A 26,162-nucleotide genomic window follows, 5' to 3' on the forward strand; every position below is an offset into this window, starting at 1 on the left:
GTTAATTTCTAGTCACAAACCAAAAAGTGCTGAAGAAATTTCCATTTTACATAGAGGGAAGAAAGACCACAGGCTCAATGTACTCGAAGAGTTGGAGATTTTCAAGCATATTTCTATGAACTATGGCCTATTAGTAAACAGTTATAAATATGTAACAAAATTTTTTTTAAATGTCTTCAATCTACTGCTTGCAAAATTTTGATTCCTTGTTTTTTTATTATGTTCTCCTGCCTCTATTTCTTAAACATCTTTTCCTTCACATCTCATATAGGTATGTGCTGCTAAAGTTTCCTTCATGCACTTTTTCTTTTTGACTGTGCAGCTGTTTGTGTAAATATTCTACAATACTCTGCACTTTATGTAATGGTCATTTCTGTAAAGCCTAATTGATGGCTCTCAGTAGTACTTAATTCAGTCGACTACTTTGTACTTTAAAAATTTCATTAACCTCTCATCCTTTGAATTTTTGTTTGTATGATTTTGACTTGAGCACGTCTGCTTGTATTTTGACTATTGTGCGCTTGCAATGTAACTTGACCTAAGTAACCTTTAGGTAATGACATTTTCATCTTTGTTAATATTCCTGTGAAATTTATTTTTCTGTGTATTTTATAGTGTCGTCAAAATTTCAGTCTGATGAGGGGTGTCAAAACCTAAGTCAATGTATTGAACATTATTTGCAATCAGTTCTGCATTGCCCCAGATGACCACCGTCAGTAACCTGGTCTCATTTCTCCAACACTGCAAGAAGATACTATGGTGTTACTCCTGGCTCTTCACAGTGTGAGTGACCATCAGGTATTAATTCAGGACAGGGCTCATAGTGATTGAGAAAACTCCAATAGCTCTACAATACATTGTAGACATTCTGCATCCTCTTGTGTTACCTCTCATGTGACAGTATTGTGATACCCATTTTTCAACAGGTCAGTGACTGTCTACATGCGGCACTGTTTGCACGATGTTGCCAGCAGGGTTCCTCGATGTGTCCGCAATGGTACAAATGTGGAACTAGCTCGGACGTCAATTCCATCCAAGTCCTAAGCTCCAGGATATCGAGGACCAGTTATAACAGTTTGCGGCAGCTAGTTTGCCTAAGGAGAAGATAAAATGGGTTTATGCCACCTTTCCCAAGGGGATACAGTGGCATGCTAATAAGAGGATCTATAGTCCAAGTTCTTTATACATTTGACTCAGTTTTGCAGTCAGTGCAATAAAATCCAATAATATCACATACTCTCTCAACCTGTGAAGGTTTTAGTTTCCACCTGCCCTTCTGTGGACCGACAATTGTCAGGCAGTGTATTTGTGGCATTTTGCATTCTACTGCCACTACAGCACACAGGTCTTCAGCCTATAGCTCCATTTATGGCTGCTTTGTTACAACTCCTTGTTCATGGATTTTTAACTTGTTTTATTAATAATTTATTGAGAAATAACAATACAGGAAATTTTTAAAAATCTATTTATTTCTTCATTTGTATCAAAGAAATTCTTGTCATTCTTTTAGTACGACTCCCTTTTTGACATTGCTTGTACTGCCAACCAAACAACAACAATAAAACAAGAAAAAACTATATATTAAGTGGCATCTCAGCATTCAGACGACGACTTATTTTATTCTGTAAATATCTAATAAAATGCTCCTCAGACAATAACAACTGACTAAACAAATACTAAAACAATATAATGCACAGAAACAAAGCACAAACCTACAAACACACAAAAACTGCCATTTGAATCTGATATTTTTTACATATTTACACTACTATATTTCATACACATTTCTTCAACACATATAAACGCAAGGAAAACATTGCTGAGTGCATATTGATACAGATATCAGAAACTGAACAAAAATAACTTTTTAATAAAAAGTGGGATTTAAGAGACATTATCACAATCTTGCAATGAAGTACAATTAGCTGGTACCCAAAGAGTTGAACCTGCAGCAAGAAGAATAGCCATGAACAAAATATAATCCATTATGAAAGGAAAACAGATCAAGAGAAACTGGTACAATCAGTATCTGTTCACATGTACACCAGATTATAGTTCTGTATATTGCTTTATGTCACCATGGTCTGTTTTAATAATTGTCATAGAAATATTGGTTAAACCATGAGTGATTTAATCTGTTCAATAAATTTTCTCTCTATATCGCGACTTTGTAAAATTTTAGAAGAAATTCAACTAGATGTTTACTGTGAGGTACAGGCTTCAACAGCAGAACAAGGACCTGTGCTGTTGATTGCAGAACACGTACTTTGTATCTACTTAATTTTTTGTTGTTGTTGATAAAAGAGGTATGAAGACAACTGTCAACACTGACTTTCTCCCTTTAATCCTTGTCAATGATAAGAGGTTCTCTTGATTGTAATTTTAGTTTCAGGATTAGCGATAAAACTGCAAAAACTTTACCAGTCACTCTTGTGTGCTAAAAGACAATTACAAAATATTTCTATATATATAGTCTGTCACCATACCAACATTAAACTGTGTAATGATGCTTTCTGTCAGTCATATTTTATGTTGCATTTTTATATGCATTCAACAGTAAAACTGGTCTGGCTGAAAATGAGTGAATAGTACGTGAAACATTACACCTATCATGTGTCCAACAAAACAGATTTTTGTTTGTTAAGACCATAAGATATCAGAATAAGTGAAAATTTTATTTTGTTTTCCTTTAAAGATTAGGCTCATAAAAAACTGAATAGTTACTGCACAAGTTAATTAACAAGTAGTAATTATACTGATTTCCTACCTAACCATCTTTATACATTTTGGCATCGTTAACAGAGAAAGTACACACATTCATTCAGCAATGTTAAATTACTGTAACAGCAGCAAAAAGGCTTGTCAAGAAGCCCTAGATTTCACTTATCTTTTCAGATGTGATTTCAAGAAGAGATGGGAAAATGAAGAGGAACATACAAAGTCATAGTGTGTCTATTAGGTGTTGGAATGAAGGGAAACATGTATGGCTAACAACTCTGTTTGTAGCAGTGGCCACAGTGCAAAAACATGCTTCGATTTTTTTTCAGTAATAGACAAATGCAGTGGTAAGTGTCTCACATTCATCTGTGAAATCAGCATGAGGCTTATATCTTATCACTGGATGGCAACCATTGACAAATTGTTCTTGCACTGTGGCAAACTGAATTTTCTGAATAGTGTGAATAACAAATATCTGTGAGCAACTAAAAAAACTTATTCAAATATGACTAAATTTTATAAATGATTATGTATTATGAATATGCTTAATAAACAAACAGTAAAATCAGAATAGAAAGCAGAACGTATGAAATAGATATTACATTAAAACAAATAGCATGTGATAGCAAAATTTAGTGGGCTGGATAACAAGCTGAAAGTACTACTATGTCGAAGCTACAAATGATCAATAAAATAAAAACATCTCAAATGTATGTGTAAGGAAACTAAGTCAACTATTTCCGTTTTGAAAGAAGGCAATATTTCACACATTTCTCCCAATGAAAAATGTATTTTCTGTAAGAGAAGTAGTTTGCAAATGACAGAACTCTAAATGTTTGCAATAAAATCTTTGAGTTTCTAGCTGTTTATATGGTCAGTGTGGCCATGACATTATGAAAGGTATGTACCCTCTTTCCATCTTTAAACACCCAGCTGCTCTGTGGCCACTTAACTCACACCTAGCCTCTGTTCAGTTGTGTTATTGCTTATATTTTCAGTGCACTGTATTGTAAAACAGTGTAGTGCCTGTCTGCACCTTACTTTGGACAGAAACAGAGCTATACCACCATATGTTGCACTCACTAGACAGCTACACAAGATAAGACCCATCCAAGAAGGTAAATCATTAAAATGAGCATAGCTTAGTGGAGGAAAATGTATGCAATTTCAATAATACATATTATCTGTCCAGTGAGTGTTTTTTGGGACAGTATTACTACAGAGACCATCAAAATGAGTGTGACACCAAATCTTGTGAATTGTTCTATAGGTTTCGCTCTCAGAGTAGCTTCACAACCTGCAAAGAAAGTAATAAGATGGTGCAACAAAATGCTGCATTTTGTGGCGCAGATGTGAGAAGTGGGTGTGAACTGCTGGCCATATAATCCTGGTTGGAGGTTAAATTGGTTATGGAGTGGCTGTTGCAGGGAATTAAATTTTCACCATCACAGAAGACTATGTAAAGAGAGAGACTGTGCAATACTTTCACTACACCAGAACATGGAAGGAGAGTTTATGCCTTGTGACATGTTGCAGACACACCGAATTGATGACAAGAAATGGGTGAAAAATTTATTGCACTGACATGTTACAAGAACCTTCATTTACACTTAATCCTTGTTTGGACTGTTATTTTGTCCTATGTGTGTTTCTTGCAGACTTCCGATAAATTATGAATTTAGATGTTAAGGACAGTCAATTCTTATATCCACATAACAAAGTTAATCAGAGGTACATTCTTACCTCCTAATTACTTTAGATGATACGCTATTGCACTGAGAAAGCAGAGGACAGGTTCATTTCAGCTGCCTTCTGTCTTCATTTATTAATAGTATGGCGAAAAGCTCCGTCTCACCACATGCTCCCCCTCCTCAAACTTGATGCTGCTGTGCCATAATTACTGGTGACCTGCCACTCAATCTGTTTCAATTCCATCTCCAGTTTTTCACAATAATATTGGTTTTTTATCTTTTGTTCTTGTAGAATAACGCCAAAAAATAATATAATATAATTCATCACACCTAAGTTTGCATTTTTGAAGCACAGTAACAAAGCAAAAAATAACTTACTTTATTCAGTTATGTAAAAATATGTGCCAGGTGGCATGCCAATAACATATCATGTCCCTTCTTGCCACCAAGTATTATTTCAATTATCGTACACTCAAGAATTGTCCACACCACTCTTTTATCCTACATTTTCAGCCAAACACCACTTATTATATACAATGTTAAAAAGTAAAGCATTTACACAAGCATCACAAACTGTTTAAGACCCAGCAGGAAAAAGTGATGGTTGATACAGAATTGGAAGCTCACAAACTAAGGTTTCCCCAAGAAAAATGAGCCGACAATGGAATAAATAGAAAGGCAGCAAACAGAACTTAAATTGAAATGAACATACAAAGTACAGGATGACGTCAATCTATAGAACTTAAGATACAAACTGCATTCCTGAGACACTGCTAAAGCAAAGTTAGACAGGAATCGGCCATCTATTCTGAGAATAATGTTTGAAACTGGAGACAGAAACAATGACAGAGGTATTTGGGGAGCAGCACTGGGAATAAATATGTAAGTAACATAAAATCATAGATTCAAGGCAAGAGTTTCGTTCTGTTGGCAGGCTTCTATGATTCAAAGTAATTCACCATTTTATCTGTTTTTAACACAGTTTATTCCTCTTTTGGTTGTTCTCACTGTCATAAAAATATGACATTGTAAATGGCTTGCATTTCGTACAATGTGGCAATTTATTTCATGAGAATCTCCCAACTTTCAGTTGACAAACTCATTATGTCGACTAAAATAACAATGCTTTAAAATACAGTTATTGGAAGAATGAACAGCAGAGTCTGAACTATAATAGACTAGATGGGCTATTCACTGACTACTGTGCTTTTGTATGTCATCAGAAACCTATATAAAGAAAAGCAATCAACAAAACCAACTATTGAACAATTTTCCCTCTTAAACGCATAAACATGAAGTGAAACTACAAACCTGGCTTCATATAATTGGCTTGATTATATTAGTTCAGCTGAACAAAATGGCTATAATTTAGACAAAGGAATTTTTGTTTGTTTTTAGTATAAGGTAAGTTCCTCATTTGGCTTCATAAAGCTGAGTGGACCTCTTCCAGATCTCCCAGCTCAGATATTTTTTTCTGAGGTCGTACTGGGAATGGAACCCAGGTCCATCTGTACCGAAGGCAGTGATGCTAATCATTCAGCTATGGAGCTTGGATAAAGAAGCAGTGCACCATCAAGATTCATCTACTGGCAATAACAGCTGGATGGATTGGCGACATGCCAATCACGTCCCACGATACGGATAGCTCCTCGTATTGCCTTGTACGCACCAGTCAGCCAGTCGGAACAGGCCCAAGGCCTAATGCTTTATGTTATGCTTTATAAAGTAAGTAACCATATCCAGCGAAATCATCAAAGCAGACAAGGTAAGGATGAACTCAGATTCATGATGTATTCTAAGCAACTGAGAAATAATTAGAAACCTCTGGGATGTAACTTGCAGTTAATAAACCAAAGTTTACATTTTTACAGTTATTAATGCTGGAGCCTTCCTGTGCACTAGTAACTTTTGGTTATGACATACATACATACTTTTCCTCAGTAGTATATGCAACGCCAAAAATATTGTGCCCAGAGGGCAGAAAATAAAATGGTTATATAACAAACTATACCAATAAGAATGGCAAATCAAATGACAATGAGAAAAAAAAAACAACAAATGAAGCAACACAGAAGATGATGTAACTCTAACTATCCTTTTTTTTTTTTTTTTTTTTAAGACACCGTATATTTATGTTCCTGCAATATTTCACTCTACCATGCCCCGCCAATTCTTAAAATTGCATTCCTTTCTATGTTTTACAATGTGTGTTTAAATACACGAACACGCGATCTAGTGTTCAATGAAATCCTCATTTTCACAAAATATTACTTACATAAATATTAATCTGAATTACACTAATAGGAATATTCTGAAAGTACGTGCCAAACAAACAACGTTAGGATAACAAACAGAGGCAGATTTATTCCAAGAATTTTAGTGATCATACTTGGCAAATCTAAAACATTGGAGTGCAAATACATACCTGATCGTAATTAATCAAAAATAAATAAAATATTCCGATTCTTCAGTTATATCACAAAAGATGACATTGATAATATCTCATTGAGATATGAGCATGTACAATATACAAAAATAAAAATATAATGGCAACTTCAACAAGAAAGTAATGCAATATATGTCCACCTAATATGCAGAGTCCACATTTTTTTTAAAAATTAAATCTTCATGTTTCTCTTTAAACTTGTTTATTTTACCAATAATGAAGTGGTTTTAACATATTCCTCTGCAGTTGCTTATTTGTACTGCATATACTAGCACTAATTATTTTTAGCAACAGAGGAATGCAATATTATGCAGACTGCTCAGGGTCCAGCTCAATGGAATATAATCTTTCTGATTTTCAATATCTGATTCCATACATTACTGTGTAAATTAGCAAACAATAAAAAAAGTTTTTAAGGACCACTTTGTATGAGATACGCACACACTTCCATGCATGATTAAGATAAATACTTTCACATAAAACATCTCAAATGGAAAACTAGGCACTATACCATCATTTATGACCTGAGTACCTCTAAAATAAGGAACTCCCATTGTAGTTAATAAACTACACAATTTTTGTATCAGAAACAGGAACAACTGGTGTATTGTCTACTACCAGTGCTGATTCAACATGCCACACTTGAGCCACACTATCTGCTTCTGGAGCACCACGGGCACGACACCACACTTCCAGAGAAGAACCAAGGTCGAAGGTACCTGGACCCGTCGTAACTGCACACAGTGACACGGAAGTACTGTTGTGAGGACTTAGTTCTGAGCACGAGCCTGCCAAGCCAACCCAGTGGAACGTACTTGAAGAATGTGGAGAATACAGCTTGTTTTTACTTGATGATGAACTGCAGGATAAAAGATATATACATGTTTGACAAATATTGGTTGAAAATGGTAGGAAATTAGACAGGCTGAGATGTGGCAAGGTACAATGGTTCCATTTTCTATAATTCCACTTCTAATTTTCTTTGTCTTTTCTGTTATTCATTATACAAACAATGCACATACCATGATTGCACAAAACTGTTAAATTCTTACTGTTGCAGTATTTCAGTAAACTTTTTTTTATTCACAGGGTATTTTACAGGCTACTGATGACAATGGCACATTTAGTTTGTACAGTAAAACATTTTATTTAAGGGAATATTAACAATTTTGAAGTTATGCAAACCAAATTCTCTTCAAAATTTTACCCCAATAATAAATGTTTGTTTCAAGATAAACACAGGTTATTTGAAAGCCCTCATTTTACTCTTTCAAACACACATTTTCCTTTTTTCAAAAACTTTGTATTTAAAATGTAATTCACATTCAAGATTACCATATTCCAGATTGTTCCAATTTGAAAATGCAATCCTATCACATTTCTATTATCATAGTTTTCTAGCCATGGTTATTCTGATCACAAAAATGTATAACTTTTCAGTATTAACATTTTAGTTTATGAAAAATCCAAAATCTAAAATATTAATTTCCAGAAAATTAATGTAGGCTTTGTAATTCCCAGAGTACATTAAAAACTTCCGTTAAAATTTTTGACATGACTGGAGACGTCAGTCATGTGTGTATGAGGTGTGCTTGCTTTTGTGAATACTAACATGTCATCTCTACAGTGAGTTGTAGTCTATCCTTTCCATAATATTGTGGTATTCCAACCTGGACTTTCCACTGTTTTGTTTTGTGATATTTTGACTATATAGCTCATTCTTAATTTCTATAACTTTACTGCATAATTTGTTTCCGCAGTTTTTACTTTTACTGTGTTTTATGCCAATATCTAAAATGTAATAGTCCTTTATTTTCCCATTTCATCATTACTCTACTGCATGCCTCTCTATATAGGCCTCAATGCACAAAGGTATAGACAGTTGTGGGCAAGCATTCAACCAGTTCTGACACTATGCTATCCATTTTATTCATATAGTCCGCTGGCAGTCAGTACTTATGATTCCAAGTCACTAGTGCAGTTACTATGGTAATCTGTGCAATTTGTGAAATTTTGTACGACCAGCCGCAATCTATGTCGCTTACTGGTGTGTATTACAAAATTGATGTTTGTATATCACAAGCAAGCTGGTCATTGAAACTGTGTTTTGTGTCAGTACATGTGAAGAGAATGAAAAACTAAATTTAACTGAGCTGTTTAGATTTATTTATACTGGCTATTAACACACGTTAAGACAAGAGGAAAACTAAAATAACGACAGATGGAAATGTGACTGGATGATCATCATGGCGTGAAGTTTTAACCTTACAGAACCTAAAAAGGGCTAACTCATACTTAAAGGCCTAAGAGGGGCTACACAGGATTTCAACAGAAAAAGTAAGACTATAGAGAAGTTTTGGAGAAAAAACATGGTTTTTAAATAGCTTTCTTGAATTAATACTAAGGAAAATTGATGACATGAATCTGCATGTTTTTAAGAAATGACAATAAAAATATACATACTCAGTGAAATTGTTCCGAAATAATTTCATACAACCATCAACAGGTAGGAATTTCTTTTCTTTCAGACATGTGAGCAAATAAAATTTCTTGTTAGTTGCTGTATTAGGTTAGGATTGTCACCATATACTGGTACACATCTCAAGTGAGTGAATGAGTGAGAGTGTGTGTGTGTGTGTGTGTGTGTGTGTGTGTGTGTGTGTGTGTGTGTGTGTGTGTGTCACATGAATTTTTCAATAAAAGACTTTCCATTAAAACATTATAAAAGGAGAAAATAACTGTAGCACATGTAAGTATCTCAACATTTTATGCTTTCTTTTAGTGCCAATATAAGGAATAGTTAATAGTTTATTTTTCGAGAATAACTACAATAACTGTGTCAAAATTATAATAAAATTTTCTATTTAAACATTAGTGTTCATTATATTACTCATTAAAAGTCCCCAAAAATACTAAAATAGTTTAAAATGAAACAGGAAATAAAGAGCTAAAATCCATTTTATAAAAAGCTGAAAATCCAAGTCCTACTCATGAGGTACCTGCCAGAGATTCCGCTCATTACTGCTTAATACAGCTTTGAAGAGTTTTGCATGTTAATGGTTTTCAAGCTGTTTCAATCACTTCAATTCTGCATAAGACACATCAAAACTTTGCAGATAAAGCACAACATATGCATATCACTGCCAAAACACTTTATCAAATACAACTTGAAACAACAAGCAAGAGTATTCAGACAGTGCTATTTTTGAATGAATGATACAATAACTGGAGAGTCATCAGCTGTAACGGCTGATGTAAACTTTTACAATTAGTTGTAAACAAAATAGAAAGAAACTTCCACATGGGAAAAATATATTAAACAAAGATTCCAAGACTTACCAAGCGGGAAAGCGCCGGCAGACAGGCACATGAACAAAACACACAAACACACACACAGAATTACTAGCTTTCGCAACCGATGGTTGCTTCTTCAGGAAGGAGAGGGAAAGACGAAAGGATGTGGGTTTTAAGGGAGAGGGTAAGGAGTCATTCCAATCCCGGGAGCGTAAAGACTTCCCTTAGGGGAAAAAAAGGACAGGTGTACACACGCGCGCGCGCGCGCACACACACACACACACACACACACACACACACACACACACACACACACACACACACACACACACAGGAGTCATTCCAATCCCGGGAGCGGAAAGACTTCCCTTAGGGGAAAAAAAGGACAGGTGTACACTCGCGCGCGCGCGCGCACACACACACACACACACACACACACACACACACACACACACACACACACACAAATATCCATCCGCACATACATAGACACAAGCAGACATATTTAAAGGTAAAGAGTAAGGGCAGAGATGTCAGTCGAGGCGGAAGTACAGAGGCAAAGAAGTTGTTGAAAGACAGGTGAGGTATGAGCGGCGGCAACTTGAAATTAGCGGAGGTTGAGGCCTGGCGGATATCGAGAAGAGAGGATATACTGAAGGGCGAGTTCCCATCTCCGGAGTTCGGATAGGTTGGTGTTGGTGGGAAGTATCCAGATAACTCGGACGGTGTAACACTGTGCCAAGATGTGCTGGCCGTGCATCAAGGCATGTTTAGCCACAGGGTGATCCTCATTACCAACAAACACTGTCTGCCTGTGTCCATTCATGCGAATGGACAGTTTGTTGCTGGTCATTCCCACATAGAAAGCGTCACAGTGCAGGCAGGTCAGTTGGTAAATCACGTGGGTGCTTTCACACGTGGCTCTCCCTTTGATCGTGTACACCTTCCGGGTTGCAGGACTGGAGTAGGTGGTGGTGGGAGGATGCATAGGACAGGTTTTACACCGGGGGCGGTTGCAAGGGTAGGAGCCAGAGGGTAGGGAAGGTGGTTTGGGGATTTCATAGGGATGAACCAAGAGGTTACGAAGGTTAGGTGGACGGCGGAAAGGCACTCTTGGTGGAGTGGGGAGGATTTCATGAAGGATGGATCTCATTTCGGGGCAGGATTTTAGGAAGTCGTATCCCTGCTGTATCCCGGGAAGTATTCTGTCACAAGTGGGGCACTTTTGGGGTTCTTCTGTGAGAGGTTCTGGGTTTGAGGGGATGAGGAAGTGGCTCTGGTTATCTGCTTCTGTACCAGGTTGGGAGGGTAGTTGCGGGATGCGAAAGCTGTTTTCAGGTTGTTGGTGTAATGGTCGAGGGATTCAGGACTGGAGAAGATTCGTTTGCCACGAAGGTCTAGGCTGTAGGGAAGGGACCGTTTGATATGGAATGGGTGGCAGCTGTCATAATGGAGGTACTGTTGCTTGTTGGTGGGTTTGATGTGGACGGATGTGTGCAGCTGGCCATTGGACAGTTGGAGGTCAACGTCTAGGAAAGTGGCATGGGATTTGGAGTAGGACCAGGTGAATCTGATGGAACCAAAGGAGTTGAGGTTGGAGAGGAAATTCTGGAGTTGTTCTTCACTGTGAGTCCAGATCATGAAGATGTCATCAATAAATCTGTACCAAACTTTGGGTTGGCAGGCTTGGGTAACCAAGAAGGCTTCCTCTAAGCGAATTGGGGTGTTGTGGTTCCAGATTGTGTTGACTAGAATTTTGAGGTGTTGGGGGGAGTGGAGCTGGAAGTGGGAGATTGAGTAGATGGGAGAGACTGGGTCTGTGTGCAATGAGAGGAGGTTGAGGTTTGTTGCAAAGGTTGTGGAGGGTGAGTGAGTTGCCTTTCCGGAGGTGGGAAACCAGGAGATTGGATAGTTTTTTGAGTTGGAGGGTGGCATGTTGTTCTAATTTGCGGTTGGCCTGTAGGAGGATGCTATGTACAGCCGGTGTGGATGTGGGAGAGGAAAGATTGAGGACTTTGATTTGGGATAGGAGTTGACGGGTGTGTTCATTGGCCGAGTCGATGTATAGGTGAAGGATTAGGTGCATGAGGGCTATGGATTGTGCTGTTTGGAACTGGTATAAGGACTGATGGAAAGAAGGATTGCAGCCAGAGATGGGAACTTTAAGTGTGAGGCCCTTGGGAGTAATGCCAAATGTCAGACAAGCCTGAGTAAATAAAATATGGGAGCGTAATCTGGCTAGGGTGAAGGCATGTTTGCGGAGGGAATGTAAATAAAATTTAATGGGGTCGTTGTAGGGATGTTGTGAGGTTGACATGGTATTAGTAGGTGGAAAGGGTAATATGAGGTTAAAGTGAAAGTAAAGAGAGATTTATATAGGGAGAGATAAAGGTGTGAAAAAAGTCGAAAAAGTGTTGGTTTGAGATGAGCTATGTTGATCATGTGCAGAACTTAGGTTGGTGAACAACAATGGGTGCAAAGGTTGGGTAGTTATGTTGTCTCCAGATCACGTTAAAGGGTGGGGAAATTCAAGAAAATTTCGAAAAAATAATTTCCAAAAAAATAAAATTCGAAAAAATTTTCGAATAAAATCTCGAAGAATATGTGTGTAAATGTATTCTAAGGACTGGTTATGTACTGGCAGGTTATGAGAATGAGGCTAACAATTGTTTGATGAAGAAATAATAACGTGTAAACCTGTGGGAAGCTGCTAAAAAATGATCGGTTATGTGGGAAAAACGGGAATGGAAATAAAACGAAAATTGTTGGAAAAAACTGAGATGGTTGTGTAATGGGTGAAAGGAACTGAAGCTGTGAAATAGTATTCATGAGTTTACACGAAATGTTTGTAAACTTGGAACAATGGATTTTATAGCAGCGGTTATGTTGAAAGTGTTGAAAATTTTAGGTTATGGTTTGGAAGTAAATTACGTATTATTGAGTATAATTAGGCAGGATAAAATGTATGGTAGATTACGGAAAAATAGAAGATGAATTTTAAAGTAACTATTAATCTAATCAGCTACAAAATAGCTTTAAACTAGTTTGCCAGTATTCATTAAAATGAATACTGGCAATATTTCTGAGAGCACAGGAGTCTGTATTTAACAGCATCCAAAACACCTGAAATATGAATAATAGGGGAAGAAAGGCAAGCACGTTTGTGTATCTTTAGAAGTACAATGTCTGTGAGTAATCTGCAGTAAGATGTTTTACCTGAAATAGTTATGAAGTATAGGCCAGTTTCCCATACTGTTATCAAGGTCTTCATGTACAATTCAATACACATATACTTACCTTCCACTGTCTGACGCATTCACCCTGACAACAAGACTGGTATCTGAACAGTTCTGCAACTGAAGCTGAACGGGTACAAAGCAGAGCCTGTAAGGAAACAAAAGTATGTTACCAGTATGAATCTTTCAATCTGCAATGAAGTGTGTGCCATCTTGAAATTTCCTGCCCGACTAAAACAGTGTCCTCAACTGGTGCTTAAGTTCAGAACCTTTCGCGTCCAATGCTCTTACTGATGGAACTTTCCAGGCATGACTCTCAACCTAGGTTATGGGTTTGTATACTGATCTGGCACACAGTTTTAATTTTCCACCAAGTTTCAACAATATATTAAATTATCATTAAATGTTAAGGTGTCATCAATCCCTACATGTGGTCCTACTGGAGGTCAAATGCAACTACCTTCCTCTCACATTTGGACCGTCTTACTCAGCCAATTATAAATGAATCAACAGTGTCACAAGGACACCAAACCATAGTGCAAATCAGCATTTTTCATATTAATATTGCCGTAGTTGATAGATGTGGTAAGTGGTAGACAAACATCCTTTGACTGACTGAGCAATTATTAGGCTTTATTAAATAAAACATTATACTATAAATAATTTTAAGTACAACTATCTATGCCAATCCTTAAATCCTTACCTTTCTTCCCAACAATGTAGCAATTTTAATGAAAAATATATTCTCTCTCTCTCTCTCTCTCTCTCTCTCTCTCTCTCTCTCTCTCTCTCTCTCTCTCTCTCTCTCTGTGGAAAGATTAACAATAGTATAAAACCAATGTTTTGGCTCTGGATTTGGTGAAGTGTTGGTAGGCAGTTTTGGGGGACGTGACAAGTTGAAAAGGTCAGTTAGGCAGAGTTTAGGTGTTATGAGAGTTGGAAGAGGAGGAACACTGTGATTAGGACACAGGTTGGATAGTGGAGCCCCTCAGCTCCACAGAAGTTTCAGTCATATCCAAAGGCCTGACCTTTAGCCTTACAGTCAAATTTAACCATGCTAGACTTGTCAGACCTACTATCTGCCCCTCAACCTCTGCAATGAAAACCCTTCTTTGCTGCAAATACCTCCAGCCAAAGCCAATCTAATTCCAACACTGAACCCCACCTTTCCCAATTCATACACCATCCCAACCATACTCCTCCTCCCCCTTCCCCCTAACCACCCACTGGTCATCTTCCAAAAATTCATTACCTCAAACTTGGCCTCACCATCCTTCCCTAGTTCCTTTCCTCAGAACAGCAACCATTCAGCAGAAGAATGAATAGCCATATGTAACCTCAAAACAAATCCTGATCTAATCATCCTACCTGCAGGCACAGATACCACTACTTTTGATCTGAATCACAATGATTATCTGGCAGAAAGGCCTCTGCTAATTATCTTTCTCTTCCACCTACAAGCTCCGCCAGTGTGATCCCACCCCAGACATCCAACACAACCTCTAATACCTGCTTAAAGCCTCAGGCCCTTCTTCCATTTTCACCCCAGTAACACTGTGTGCACCCACCTACATGCTCCCCAAAACTAGAGACCCAAAAATCCTGGCGGGCTCATTGTGGTTAGTTATTGTGTGCCCACTGAAACAATTTCAGTCCGCAATGCCCAACACCCCAACCAATTGCATGTAATCTAGCTTCCCATGTCAAAGATACCAACCGCCACCATTCCCACCCCTTTATCTCCTGGCTCCCTACTCATCACTCTTGACACCACCACCCTATACACCGATATACCTCTTACATAGGGGTTTAGTACTACCTTTTCCAACATCCTTCAGTCTCCTAGCCCACTTCCTCATTCCTCATAAACCTTACTAACTTTTTCCTAACCCACTATACTTCTCCTTTGAAGAAAAGGTACACAAACAAATCTGCAGCACAGCCACAGGCACCCACATGGCACCTTCCTGTTTGTGGGCCATCTAGAGCAGACCTTCCTAGTCTCCCAAAACAATAAAGTGTTAGACAACCTTGAAGATGGGGGAACCACAGCTATGAGTAGTCATATTGGGTATTAACAACCGTTTCAGCTGTAATTAGTCCTTTATTATTGGAGGGCACTAAAAGCTACATCTTCAGGTGAGCTTTCTGTACACCAAAACTAACCTTACTGTGTGGTTCAAAAATAGATCCCAGTGATCCACCCCCATACCATACACACAGCACTCCTTGTACATCTGTCAACAAGCAATAAGGAAAGTCCTCTCCCCTTTCATAACTAGTATCACCAATGACTGGCAAATTAACCACATTCTCCACCAAGAATTTGTCACATCATAAAATAAGGAATATGCCTCTGTTCCCTCCTAAAGTGGTATTCTAATGCCCACCCAACGTATGCAATATCCTTATTCATCTGTATGCCACTCCTCAATCGACCCTGCACCCTTGGCTCATATACCTGTGAAAGACTCGACCTTTCTCAAACATCTACCAACCATTGCTTATTCCAGCCATGTCACTGGGATTCCTTACTCTGTCAAGTGCAGAGCTAAATTTTAAATCAGTCACATTGTGCATCATTTTACTGCAATAACTGATCAAATTTCTATGTGGACATGAACATGAGAAAACTAATTTCCCAGTTGAATGAGCACTGCCAAATGGTTCTAGATTAACTAAATCACTCAGTTAAATATAATGTTGAACTGACTCAGGCTGATCAGCTAATCCTCCTCCCGCTCCTCACACAACGTACCCTCTAGTTCCCTACAACCCACCACAGACAAGTCTGCTATGAATATCAGCCAGTGAAGAATCTCTCTCTCTCTCTCTCTCTCTCTCTCTCTCTCTCTCTCTCTCTCTCTCTCTCTGTGTGTGTGTGTGTGTGTGTGTGTTTGTTTGTTTATCCCACATTACTACTATTTGGTGCTTAGAGATATGTATGTCCTTATAGACATATTATTTAAGGTCAGATGTGACATCATCTCCAAAGTCAAGAAGCTACAATAATGATTCATAAACTAGACACAATTGCCCAATGAAAGAGTCAGAAAGACAATACAGAGTGTACTCACAACCTAAGATTTCAAACATCCACTCCTGCAGAAAATAACTGACCATCAATATTGACACCAACATTCATACTCTGCAAGTCACTGTGAAGTTCTTGGAAAAGAGTACTTCCCACTGTACTCTGTATTAGATTTTCTTCTCATTCTGTTTGTGTATTCGTCACAGGAAGAATGCCTTTATTTGCTGTCCCTACTGGAGCAATGCATATGAATCTGTAGTATATTGCTAGATTTCTCACTTAATAACTGTTTCTGAAACTCTGTAACTTGGCTTCCACAGGAGGAGACTGTGGCACGGAGGGGAAGGGATAGCACGATAGGGGTGGTGTGGATACTGAAGTGCTGGTTGTGGGTGCATAAAAAGTCATAGTGGAGAAAGGGTAGAGCAGCTAAGTACAATCACGAGATTAGATGGAAGGTGAAAGCAGGAGTGGGAAGGGAGGAAAGTATAACGACTGTGTGTAGTGCTGAAATAAAAGGTCGTGTGTTGCTGGAGTGGGAACAAGGAAAGGGACAGTTTGCTGAAGAACAGTGACTAATGAAGGCCGAGGACAGTGTGACTACGGGAATGTAGTATATATTGCAGGCAGGCTTCCCACCAGGACAGTTCAGAAAAGCTGGTTGTTGTAGGAAGGATCTAGATGGTGCAGCTTGTGAAGCAGTCATTGAAGAGAAGAATGTCGTATTGGGCAGATGTTCTGCAACTAGTTGGTCTAACTGTTTCTTGGCTACAGTTTGTTGGTGCCCATTCATATGTACAGACAGTTTCTTGGTTGTCACTCCCAAATAGAACACAGCACAAAGGTTTCAGCTTAGCCTGTAGATCATATGACTGGTTTCACAAGTAGCCCTGCCTATGATGGGACAGGCAATGCTTGTGATCTCACTGGAGTAGGTAGTGGCTACTATCCATGAGAGCAGTCATGTGACCTACATGATAAGTTGCAACCACTGTGCTGTATTCTACATGGGCATGAAAACCAACAAGTTGTCTGTCCGTATGAAAGGCTAGCAGCAAACTGAGACCAAGAAACAGCTGGACAACCCAGTTGCTGAGTACACTGCTCAACAACATTCTTCATTTCAATGACTGCTTCACAGCCTGTGTCTTTTGGACCCATCCTACCAGCACCAGCTTTTCTGAATTGCAGAGATGGGAACTCTGCCTGTGACATATCCTATGTTCCTGTAACTCCCCTGGCCTTGCCCTTACTAAGTCACTGTCTATCATGCACCTGTCGCCTTCCCCAATCCAACTGCAGCAGTACACAACCTTTATTCCACCAACGCACCAACAGTCTTTTTACTCTCTGTTTCCATTTGCCCTACTCTGTCCTCGCTGCATCCCTGCATATTCCCGTAAGCAGCACTTTACTTTCCCCCACTCCTACCCAGCTATCCCTTCCCATCCCTGCCCCAGACTATGCCTTATCTCCACCACACAGATTGCTTCTGCTATTGTGCGCTGTTGCTCAGTCTGGCCTTAGCGGCCAGGATCACTGGTGTGCGTGTTTTGCCTATTTTTGTAACAACCTTTTGAAGGTAATAAGTAACGTAAGATAAGACATCAGTATCCCCCAATGGTGAACTTCGACACTATTCTACAGTAATTTGCCTACAAGTGCTTTACGTAGCACAATGATTAAACAAAAAGGTGATGAGGAAAACACTGGAATTCACAGAAAGAAAAATACTAAAGAATGCCAATGAGGCAGATGGTTGAATTCTCAAACAAAGATCTTATTACAGTTCTGTCCAATGAAACTACTCATATAATCAGTTATGGTATCCCTCAAAGGTTCAGTTCTAGGACCCTTTTCCTCTTATTCATAAATGACCTGTATCGGAATCTGCCTAAGGCCTTACCCATATTTTTTGCAGACAACGTGGATTTCCTTTTCCAAAATTCATCTCGGCAGATTTTACAGGATGTAATAATAGATTCTATCAACAGTATAATTTTCTACGTACACATAAACAAGCTATCATTACACAAAAAGTGTTCATTTGCTTTTCACTGCCACCAAAGACCATCCTACCTACATGGAGCCCATTCTGATCAACTATGAAGCAACGGAACACGTCAATGAGATTACATTTCTTGGGGTGTGGATGGACGATAACTTACAATGGAATATTCACAGAGGAAAGCTGCTAAAGAAACTGAGCAGTCTGTGCTACATTTCTCAGATTTTTAGTCAGTCTTATGATACCTCAAACCTAAAAACAGTTTATTTTGCTTTAGCAGACTCAGTTCTCTCTTATGGAATCCGATTTTGGGGGTTCAGCATTTAGTACAATTTTTGTGCGAGAAACGCTTTTAAAGATAATAAGGCCAGCCTCTCTGTGTACCTCCACTAAGCCTACTTTTAGGGAACTGAAGAAAACAGCCAATTAGATCTTAGAAAATAGGACTTTCATTATATTTCTAATAGTTCTTTTGCATTTGGTCTATGGTGTGTCTAAATCTAAAAGTTTACTCACACATGACCACTGTCTCTGGCCACCAAGGCCCGACTGCGAGCAACTGCGCATGATGGGAGAAGTAATCCGTGTGATTGGGATAAGAATGAGGCTGGGCTGGGGATGGAGATGTAAAGCAGCATAGGGGTGGGGAACAGGTAGGGAAGTTAGGTGCATTCCGGTGGTTAGAGTGAAGGTGGGGGTGGGAGTGGAAAAGAAGTAAAGGAACTGTGGGGGCACTGGTGGAACAGAAGGCTGTATAATGCTGGAGTGGGAACAAGGATGGGGACACACAGGTGAGGACAGTGACAAACGAAGGTTGAGGCCCGGTGAATTATGGGAATGCAGTTTAATTTGTAGGCAGAGTTACCATCTGCACATTTCAGGAAAGCTGGTGTTGATAGGAAGGATCCAGACAGCACAGGTTGTGAATCTGCCATTGATGCAAAGAACGTTGTGTGGGGCAGTGTGCTCAGCAACTGGTCTAGTTGTTTCTTGGCTACAGTTTGTCAGTAACCATTCATGTGGGCAGACACCTTGTTGATTGGCATTCCCAAGTGGAATACAGCACAGTGGTTGCAGCTTCGGTTGTAGATTACATGACTGCTTTCACAGGTATCTCCATCTTTGATGAGATAGGTGATGCTTGTGAGTGGCTGGAGTAGGTGGTGGCAGGACGACGTATGGGACAGATCTTGCACCTAGGTCTAATACAGGGATATGAGCCACGAGGCAAGGGGTTGGGGGCAGGGTTGGAGTAGGGATAGACAAGGATATAGCGTAGTAGCATAGGTTCAATGTGTGGTGGAATATCACTGCGGGAGTGGTTGGAAGTATAGTGGACAGAAAATTCCTCATTTCAGGGCATGATAAAAGGTAATCTGAACTCTGGGAGAGAATGTGAGTCAGTTGCTCCAGTCCTGAGTAATATTGAATCATGAGGGGAATCAGGCAGTGAGACTTTGGAGAGATAAGACATTGGAGACCTGTTCCTGTACCAGGTTGCAGGGTAATCACATAAATGATGGCCTCGGTGAGATCCTCAGTATATTTCAAGAGGGACTGTTCAGCACTGACAGACGGAATGGCCACGAGTGGCTAGGCTGTATGGAAGGGACTTCTTGATGAAATGGGTGGCAGCTATTGAAGTCGAGGTATTGCTAGCAATTGGTAGGTTTCATATGGACGGAGGTACTGATGTAGCCATATTTGAGATAGAGGTCGACAATGAGGAAAGTGGCTTGCTGGGATGAGGATGGCCAGGTGCAGTGAATTGGGGGGGGGGGGGGGGGGTTGAGGTTCTGGAGGAATATGGATAGGGTGTCCTCACCCCTGAGCCAGATCACGAAGATGTCATCAATGAATCTGAATGGCTAGAAAGAATTCCTCTATATGGACCATTAATTGGCCATACCAAGGTGATGCCTTCAAAGGAGAAGTAATTGTAGGTGAGGGTATAGTTGGTCATAGTGAGCAAAAATAAGGTTGTAGGTTTGTAATACGTCAGGCAGTGGTACGGGTAGTGTTCAAAAGCAGAAAGGCCCATGGGCATTAGGGATGTTCGTGTAAAGGGGGGGGGGGGGGGGGGTGGCGGCATCAACAGTGACTTCCGAGGCACCGTATGGTGGTTGTTGTTGTTGTTGTCTTCAGTCCTGAGACTCATTTGATGCAGCCCTCCATGCTACTCTATCCTGTGCAAGCTTCTTCATCTCCCAGTACCTACTGCAACCTACATTCTTCTGAATCTGCTTAGTATATTCATCTCTTGGTCTCCCTCTACGATTTTTACCCTCCACACTGCCCTCCAATGCTAAATTTGTGATCCCTTGATGCCTCAAAACATGTCCTACCAACCGATCCCTTCTTCTAGTCAAGTTGTGCCACAAACTTCTCTTCTCCCCAATACTATTCAATATGTCCTAATTAGTTACGTGATCTATCCACCTTATCTTCAGCATTCTTCTGTAGCACCACATTTCGAAAGCTTCTATTCTCTTCTTGTCCAAACTAGTTATCGTCCATGTTTCACTTCCATACATGGCTACACTCCAAACAAATACTTTCAGAAACTGCTTCCTGATACATAAATCTATATTTGATGTTAACAAATTTCTCTTCTTCAGAAACACTTTCCTTGCCGTTGCCAGTCTACATTTAATATCCTCTCTACTTCGACCATCATCAGTTATTTTACTTCCTAAATAGCAAAACTCCTTTACTACTTTAAGTGTCTCATTTCCTAATCTAATTCCCTCAGCATCACCCGATTTAATTTGACTACATTCCATTATCCTCGTTTTGCTTTTGTTGATGTTCATCTCATATCCTCCTTTCAAGACACTGTTCATTCCGTTCAACTGCTCTTCCAAGTCCTTTGCCGTCTCTGACAGAATTACAATGCCATCGGCGAACCTCAAAGTTTTTACTTCTTCTCCATGAATTTTAATACCTACTCCAAATTTTTCTTTTGTTTCCTCTACTGCTTGCTCAATATACAGATTGAATAACATCGGGGAGAGGCTACAACCCTGTCTCACTCCTTTCCCAACCACTGCTTCCCTTTCATGCCCCTCGACTCTTATGACTGCCATCTGGTTTCTGTATAAATTGTAAATAGCCTTTCGCTCCCTCTATTTTACCCCTGCCACCTTTAGAATTTGAAAGAGAGTATTCCAGTCAACAATGTCAAAAGCTTTCTCTAAGTCTACAAATGCTAGAAACATAGGTTTGCCTTTTCTTAATCTTTCTTCTAAGATAAGTCGTAAGGTCAGTATTGCCTCACGTGTTCCAACATTTTTACGGAATCCAAACTGATCCTCCACGAGGTCCGCATCCACCAGTTTTTCCATTCGTCTGTAAAGAATTTGCGTTAGTATTTTGCAGCTGTGACTTATTAAACTGATAGTTTGATAATTTTCACATCTGTCAGCGCCTGCTTTCTTTGGGATTGGAATTATTATATTCTTGTTGAAGTCTGAGGGTATTTCGCCTGTCTCATACATCTTGCTCACCAGATGGTAGAGTTTTGTCATGACTGGCTCTCCCAAGGCCGTCAGTAGTTCTAATGGTATGTTGTCTACTCCGGGGGCCTTGTTTCGACTCAGGTCTTTCAGTGCTCTGTCAAACTCTTCACGCAGTATCCTATCTCCCATTTCGTCTTCATCTACATCTTCATCTATGTCTTCATCTACATCCTCTTCCATTTCCACCGTATGGTGGAGAGAAAAAACTGTGGAGAGCTGTTGGAGGAAATGGTTGGTGTCTTTTATGTATGAGAGTAGGTTCAGGTAACAGGCTGTGGGTTTTGGTCTCCAAGAGCAGAGATTCTTCCAGTGGATGGGAAAGGGGGAGGGGGAGGGGGGCAGTCACCAACAATAGAGCATCCTGAGTGGTTGGGCTTATGTACTTTAAGAATCATGTAGAAGGTATGTATGCTAGGAGTGGTATGGGTGAGGAAAGATATAGACTCAGGGGAAAGGCTCTGAGGAGACACTGGAGATTCTCTTGGGTTTCTAGAACTGAATCACTGTGGCAGGGTTTGTAGGTGGACGAATCTAACAGCTGGTGGAGTCCTTCTGCAGGTAACCCCTGTGGTTCAAAAGCATAGTGGTGGAGCCTTTGTCAGCAGATAGGCTTACAAGTTGAGGATGAGTGTGGTTTGTTCTGCAGATGTAAGGTTATTGTGCAAGTTGAGAGATTTAAGGAATGATGGCAAGGAATGGTTCGAGGGTAACTGGGTGATTTGAGGGCAATAAGGGTGGCTCACAGTTGGATGGAGGAGTACATCGAATCAGGTATGATTTAACATTGGTTTTAGCTTAAGAATGATTGGTAGGTTTGGCAACGAAAAAGTGTTTCCTCTGTAGGGACTGGCAGGAGGAGAGAAGGTCTTTAACAAGTCCAGCATGATTGAATTTGGGAGCAGGATAGAATGTAAGGCCTTTGGAAAAGACTAATACTTCTGTGGAACTAACACTTTTGGAGGACAGTTTTATGACCGTATCTTCGACCTGTTTAGGTTCTGGATTCTAAGTGATGGTGGGAGGGAGTTTTTGAGGGCGTGATAAATGTAGTAGGTCTGTGAGGCAGTGTTTATCAGCTATGAGGGGATGTGGGGGAGGTTCGGAGGCTGTTGTAGAGGTGGTGGATAGTGGTAGTCCAAGGTGGGAGCAGGAGGTGAACAGGTTGGAGTGTCCGGAGTGGTGTTGAGCATGCTGCTCTAGCTCCTGGAGGACAAGAGTTTCCATGTGAAAGTGAGATATAGAAATTTGGGACTGCACAGTAGGAGAATTTTACGGATGGAGAGGAAATATATCAAGAAGGTTTGGGCCTGATTTACATGGTTTTGCAAGACTAGATTGGTGAGCACTAAGTACTGGTGGAATCTGAGAAGATGGAGGTCAATGTGAAAGGAGGGGATGCAGCAGGAGGCCAGAAATATGATAGTACAGCCCCTGTTGGGGGAATTTCAAGAGACAGGCAACAACAAAGGAACAGTATGTGAGACTGGGTTCTGGCATACATTAAGGAAATTTCTCTGTATTGGTGCAGATGGAAGGAGCAAGGATCCATTCTCAAGGATCAAAATGCATAAAAATACATAAATAATGCATGAAAAAGAGTCACAAAAATATGAAAAAATACATGGGGAAAATCACAAAAATGACAGAATGGATGAAGTAAGGGGAAACAAGAGAATCCTGAGGGAGTAAACTGATAGTGAGAGATAAAAACCAAATGAAATTGTTGTGAAAATACTTTGAGACTAAAGATAAAAATAAATAGACTATAATGTAGGTTGCAGGTAGGTGGGTGGATATGTATGAAGAATGGAGGCAGAAGATGTGATTAGATAAGGTGAGGTTAGTAAGTGCAAATTGGAATAAGAGAGGAGAAAGGTTGAAGGGTGGGGAGGAAGTTGGTAGTACAAGGTAGAAGTTCTTGTGGCACAGGAAGGTACTGAAAATAACATGCAAAACTGTGCGAGAGTACAGGAAAAGTGATCAATGTGAAATCTCAAAATTTACCAAAGGTGACACTGAGGACTTCATGGGCCAAAATTACCCTTCCAACTTGGTACAGAAATAGATTTCCACTGTCTAGTCCCTCTAGTCAGCCACCACCTCCCAAAGTCCCACCTTCTGGCCACAAAGCAAGATTCCCTTTGTGACTCATTACCACCCATCAACTGTGTCCTATTCTACCTCTTGCCATCACATGAAATGAGAAAAATCCTACCCACTCTCATTTCCACCTCTCCCCAAGAGGTATTCCGCTGCCCACTGGAACCTACACAGTATCCTCATGCATCCCTGCTCCAAAGCCCTTGCCATATGGTTCATATCCCTGTAATAGACCTGTCCTGTAATACCTACCACCACCACCACCACCACCACCACCTCCTCCTCCTCCTCCTCCTCCTCCTCCTACTCCATTCCAGTCACTGGTAACCCCTATCCCATCAAAGGCAGGGCTACCTGTGAAACCAGTCATGCAATCTACAAGCTAACCTACCATCACTGTGCTGCATTGTGTGTGGGCATGACAATCAACAAGCTGTCTGTATGCACGAATAGCCACTGGCAAACTGCGGCCAAGTAGCATCTGGATCACCCAGGTGCTGAGCAGACTGCCCAACTCAACATTCTTCACTCCAATGACTGCTTCACAGCCTGTGCCATCTGGATCCTTCCTACCAACATCAGTTTTTCCGAACTGTGCAGGTGGGAACTCTACCTGCAGTGTATACTATGCCCCCCCCCCCCCCCCCCCCCCCCAATCTTCATTAGTCACTGTCATGTGTGATTCTGAGTCTTGCTCAAACAATCTCACATGCAGCTTTAATTTCTATCTCAGAGGATTTGAATTTTTTTTCTACTGTAACAAATACCTCAACTGCACTTCCCGTTTGCCTGTCCTTTCGATACACACTTAAATTTTCCCCAAAACTCTCCTTGCTATAAATTTCAGGTTTCAACCAGCTAGTATTATGTGAGCTTCACTGATTTTCATGAGTGCTTCAGACTCTGGCACTTTGTTGCAAATGCTTTGAGAGTTACCATTAGAATTTTGTGGAAGCTGTGGAAGGCATTTATTTCAATCTTACAGTGATACATCTGGGTTTCCTCCAGCTATCATTATCTGCATTGGCTGGAGAGTCACCTAAAATAAAAATAAAAAAAAAAACCACACTCGTGTGCACACCACACTCAGCTACCTGAGTAGTAATCTTTAATCTTTGATGTGTAATGAAACCCTATGGCACAAGCCCAGGAAGTCACAGCATAGCTTATCACACAAACATTCCTTCAGTCCTTATATTTGATTCAGAACCATGAGGCCAGGATTAGTTCTTAGGACAATACTGCAAAGTGTGAGCTTTGCTGTAATGCCATGCACAAGGCTGGTCTTCTCAACCTTCTTTGCCAGAGGCAGGAGCGATCCAAGTATGCACTTAGAGCCCAGAAGACAGGCATCATTTTCCAATGCATGCCACAATCTGCAGCTGATTGCAGCCTGTTCCCTCAGTGGCTGCTGGAATAGTCTCTTAAACATGGATGAGGTCTCCAGGCAGACACACTGAGTGCATCTGGTGTCCTTGTTTGTCCCTTGCTGCCATTTCCCTTAGGGGTACCATTATTCACCATACTTTTGAACTGCCAGTGATTAATAGACTTGTGCGCTTTTGCATTTGCCACCTCTTCACACCGGATAAAATGTGTTCCACCCAAAACAGGTGAAGTGAGTCCCACTGGGTCAGTTTCATTGAAAGACAGCACCTCAGACTAGTTGGTTAGGGGGTCAGTAAAACATCCTGAGTCCTCCCTGACCCCATCCACCTTGTACAGGATTCCTATATCTACCATTGCCACACCACTCACAATGAAGTGGGCAAATAATGACAGATCTTGTACATTCTGCAGACGAGACAGGATTCACAGGAGAGTATAATACTTAAGGTGCCTCATACTGGTGTCACAGGTACATGACTCTCAGGAGCTCATCCAACACGCTGATTCGCAGCAGCTGCCAATCATTTGACAGTAGTCAGGGCGATTTCGAACTGACAGTAGTCAGGGCGATTTCGAACTGCTTATGAATATCAACCATGTTAGAGAGGAGCATTCACAGTGAGGCTGCATTTTGGCTGATGCAGTGTTTTACAGGGCAATGAACAAACAACTTTAAGTGTGCTGATTATCTTTTAATCTGTTGAGCTAAAAAACTGCTAATACCTTAT

At 40.2% G+C, this 26,162-nt stretch overlaps 1 protein-coding gene and 1 long non-coding RNA gene across 7 annotated transcripts in view; one reads left to right on the forward strand and one right to left on the reverse strand.

Annotated features, from left to right (window-relative positions):
• The first annotated feature begins 615 nt into the window (after positions 1 to 615).
• On the forward strand, positions 616 to 6,220 carry LOC126273170 (uncharacterized). The gene is made up of 2 exons (XR_007549313.1): positions 616 to 798; positions 927 to 6,220. It is a non-coding gene; the product is annotated as an uncharacterized LOC126273170 (long non-coding RNA).
• The window catches only part of LOC126273168 (trafficking protein particle complex subunit 8), a 269,428-nt gene continuing 244,715 nt past the window's right edge, over positions 1,450 to 26,162 (reverse strand). For 4 of the 6 annotated variants that reach the window (XM_049976644.1, XM_049976645.1, XM_049976641.1 and 1 more), the window contains 2 exons: positions 13,447 to 13,533; positions 6,748 to 7,714 (listed from right to left, as the gene is read on the reverse strand). In XM_049976644.1, the coding sequence (XP_049832601.1) occupies positions 7,423 to 7,714; positions 13,447 to 13,533 (379 nt within the window). In that variant the 3' untranslated portion in view covers positions 6,748 to 7,422. Of the gene's footprint in view, positions 1,947 to 6,747; positions 7,715 to 13,446; positions 13,534 to 26,162 lie in introns of those variants that run through there. The other 2 variants (XM_049976647.1, XM_049976646.1) reach the window with 1 other exon arrangement.

Source organism: Schistocerca gregaria, chromosome 5 (genome assembly GCF_023897955.1).
Source record: "Schistocerca gregaria isolate iqSchGreg1 chromosome 5, iqSchGreg1.2, whole genome shotgun sequence".
In the NCBI taxonomy this organism is placed as follows: domain Eukaryota; kingdom Metazoa; phylum Arthropoda; class Insecta; order Orthoptera; family Acrididae; genus Schistocerca; species Schistocerca gregaria.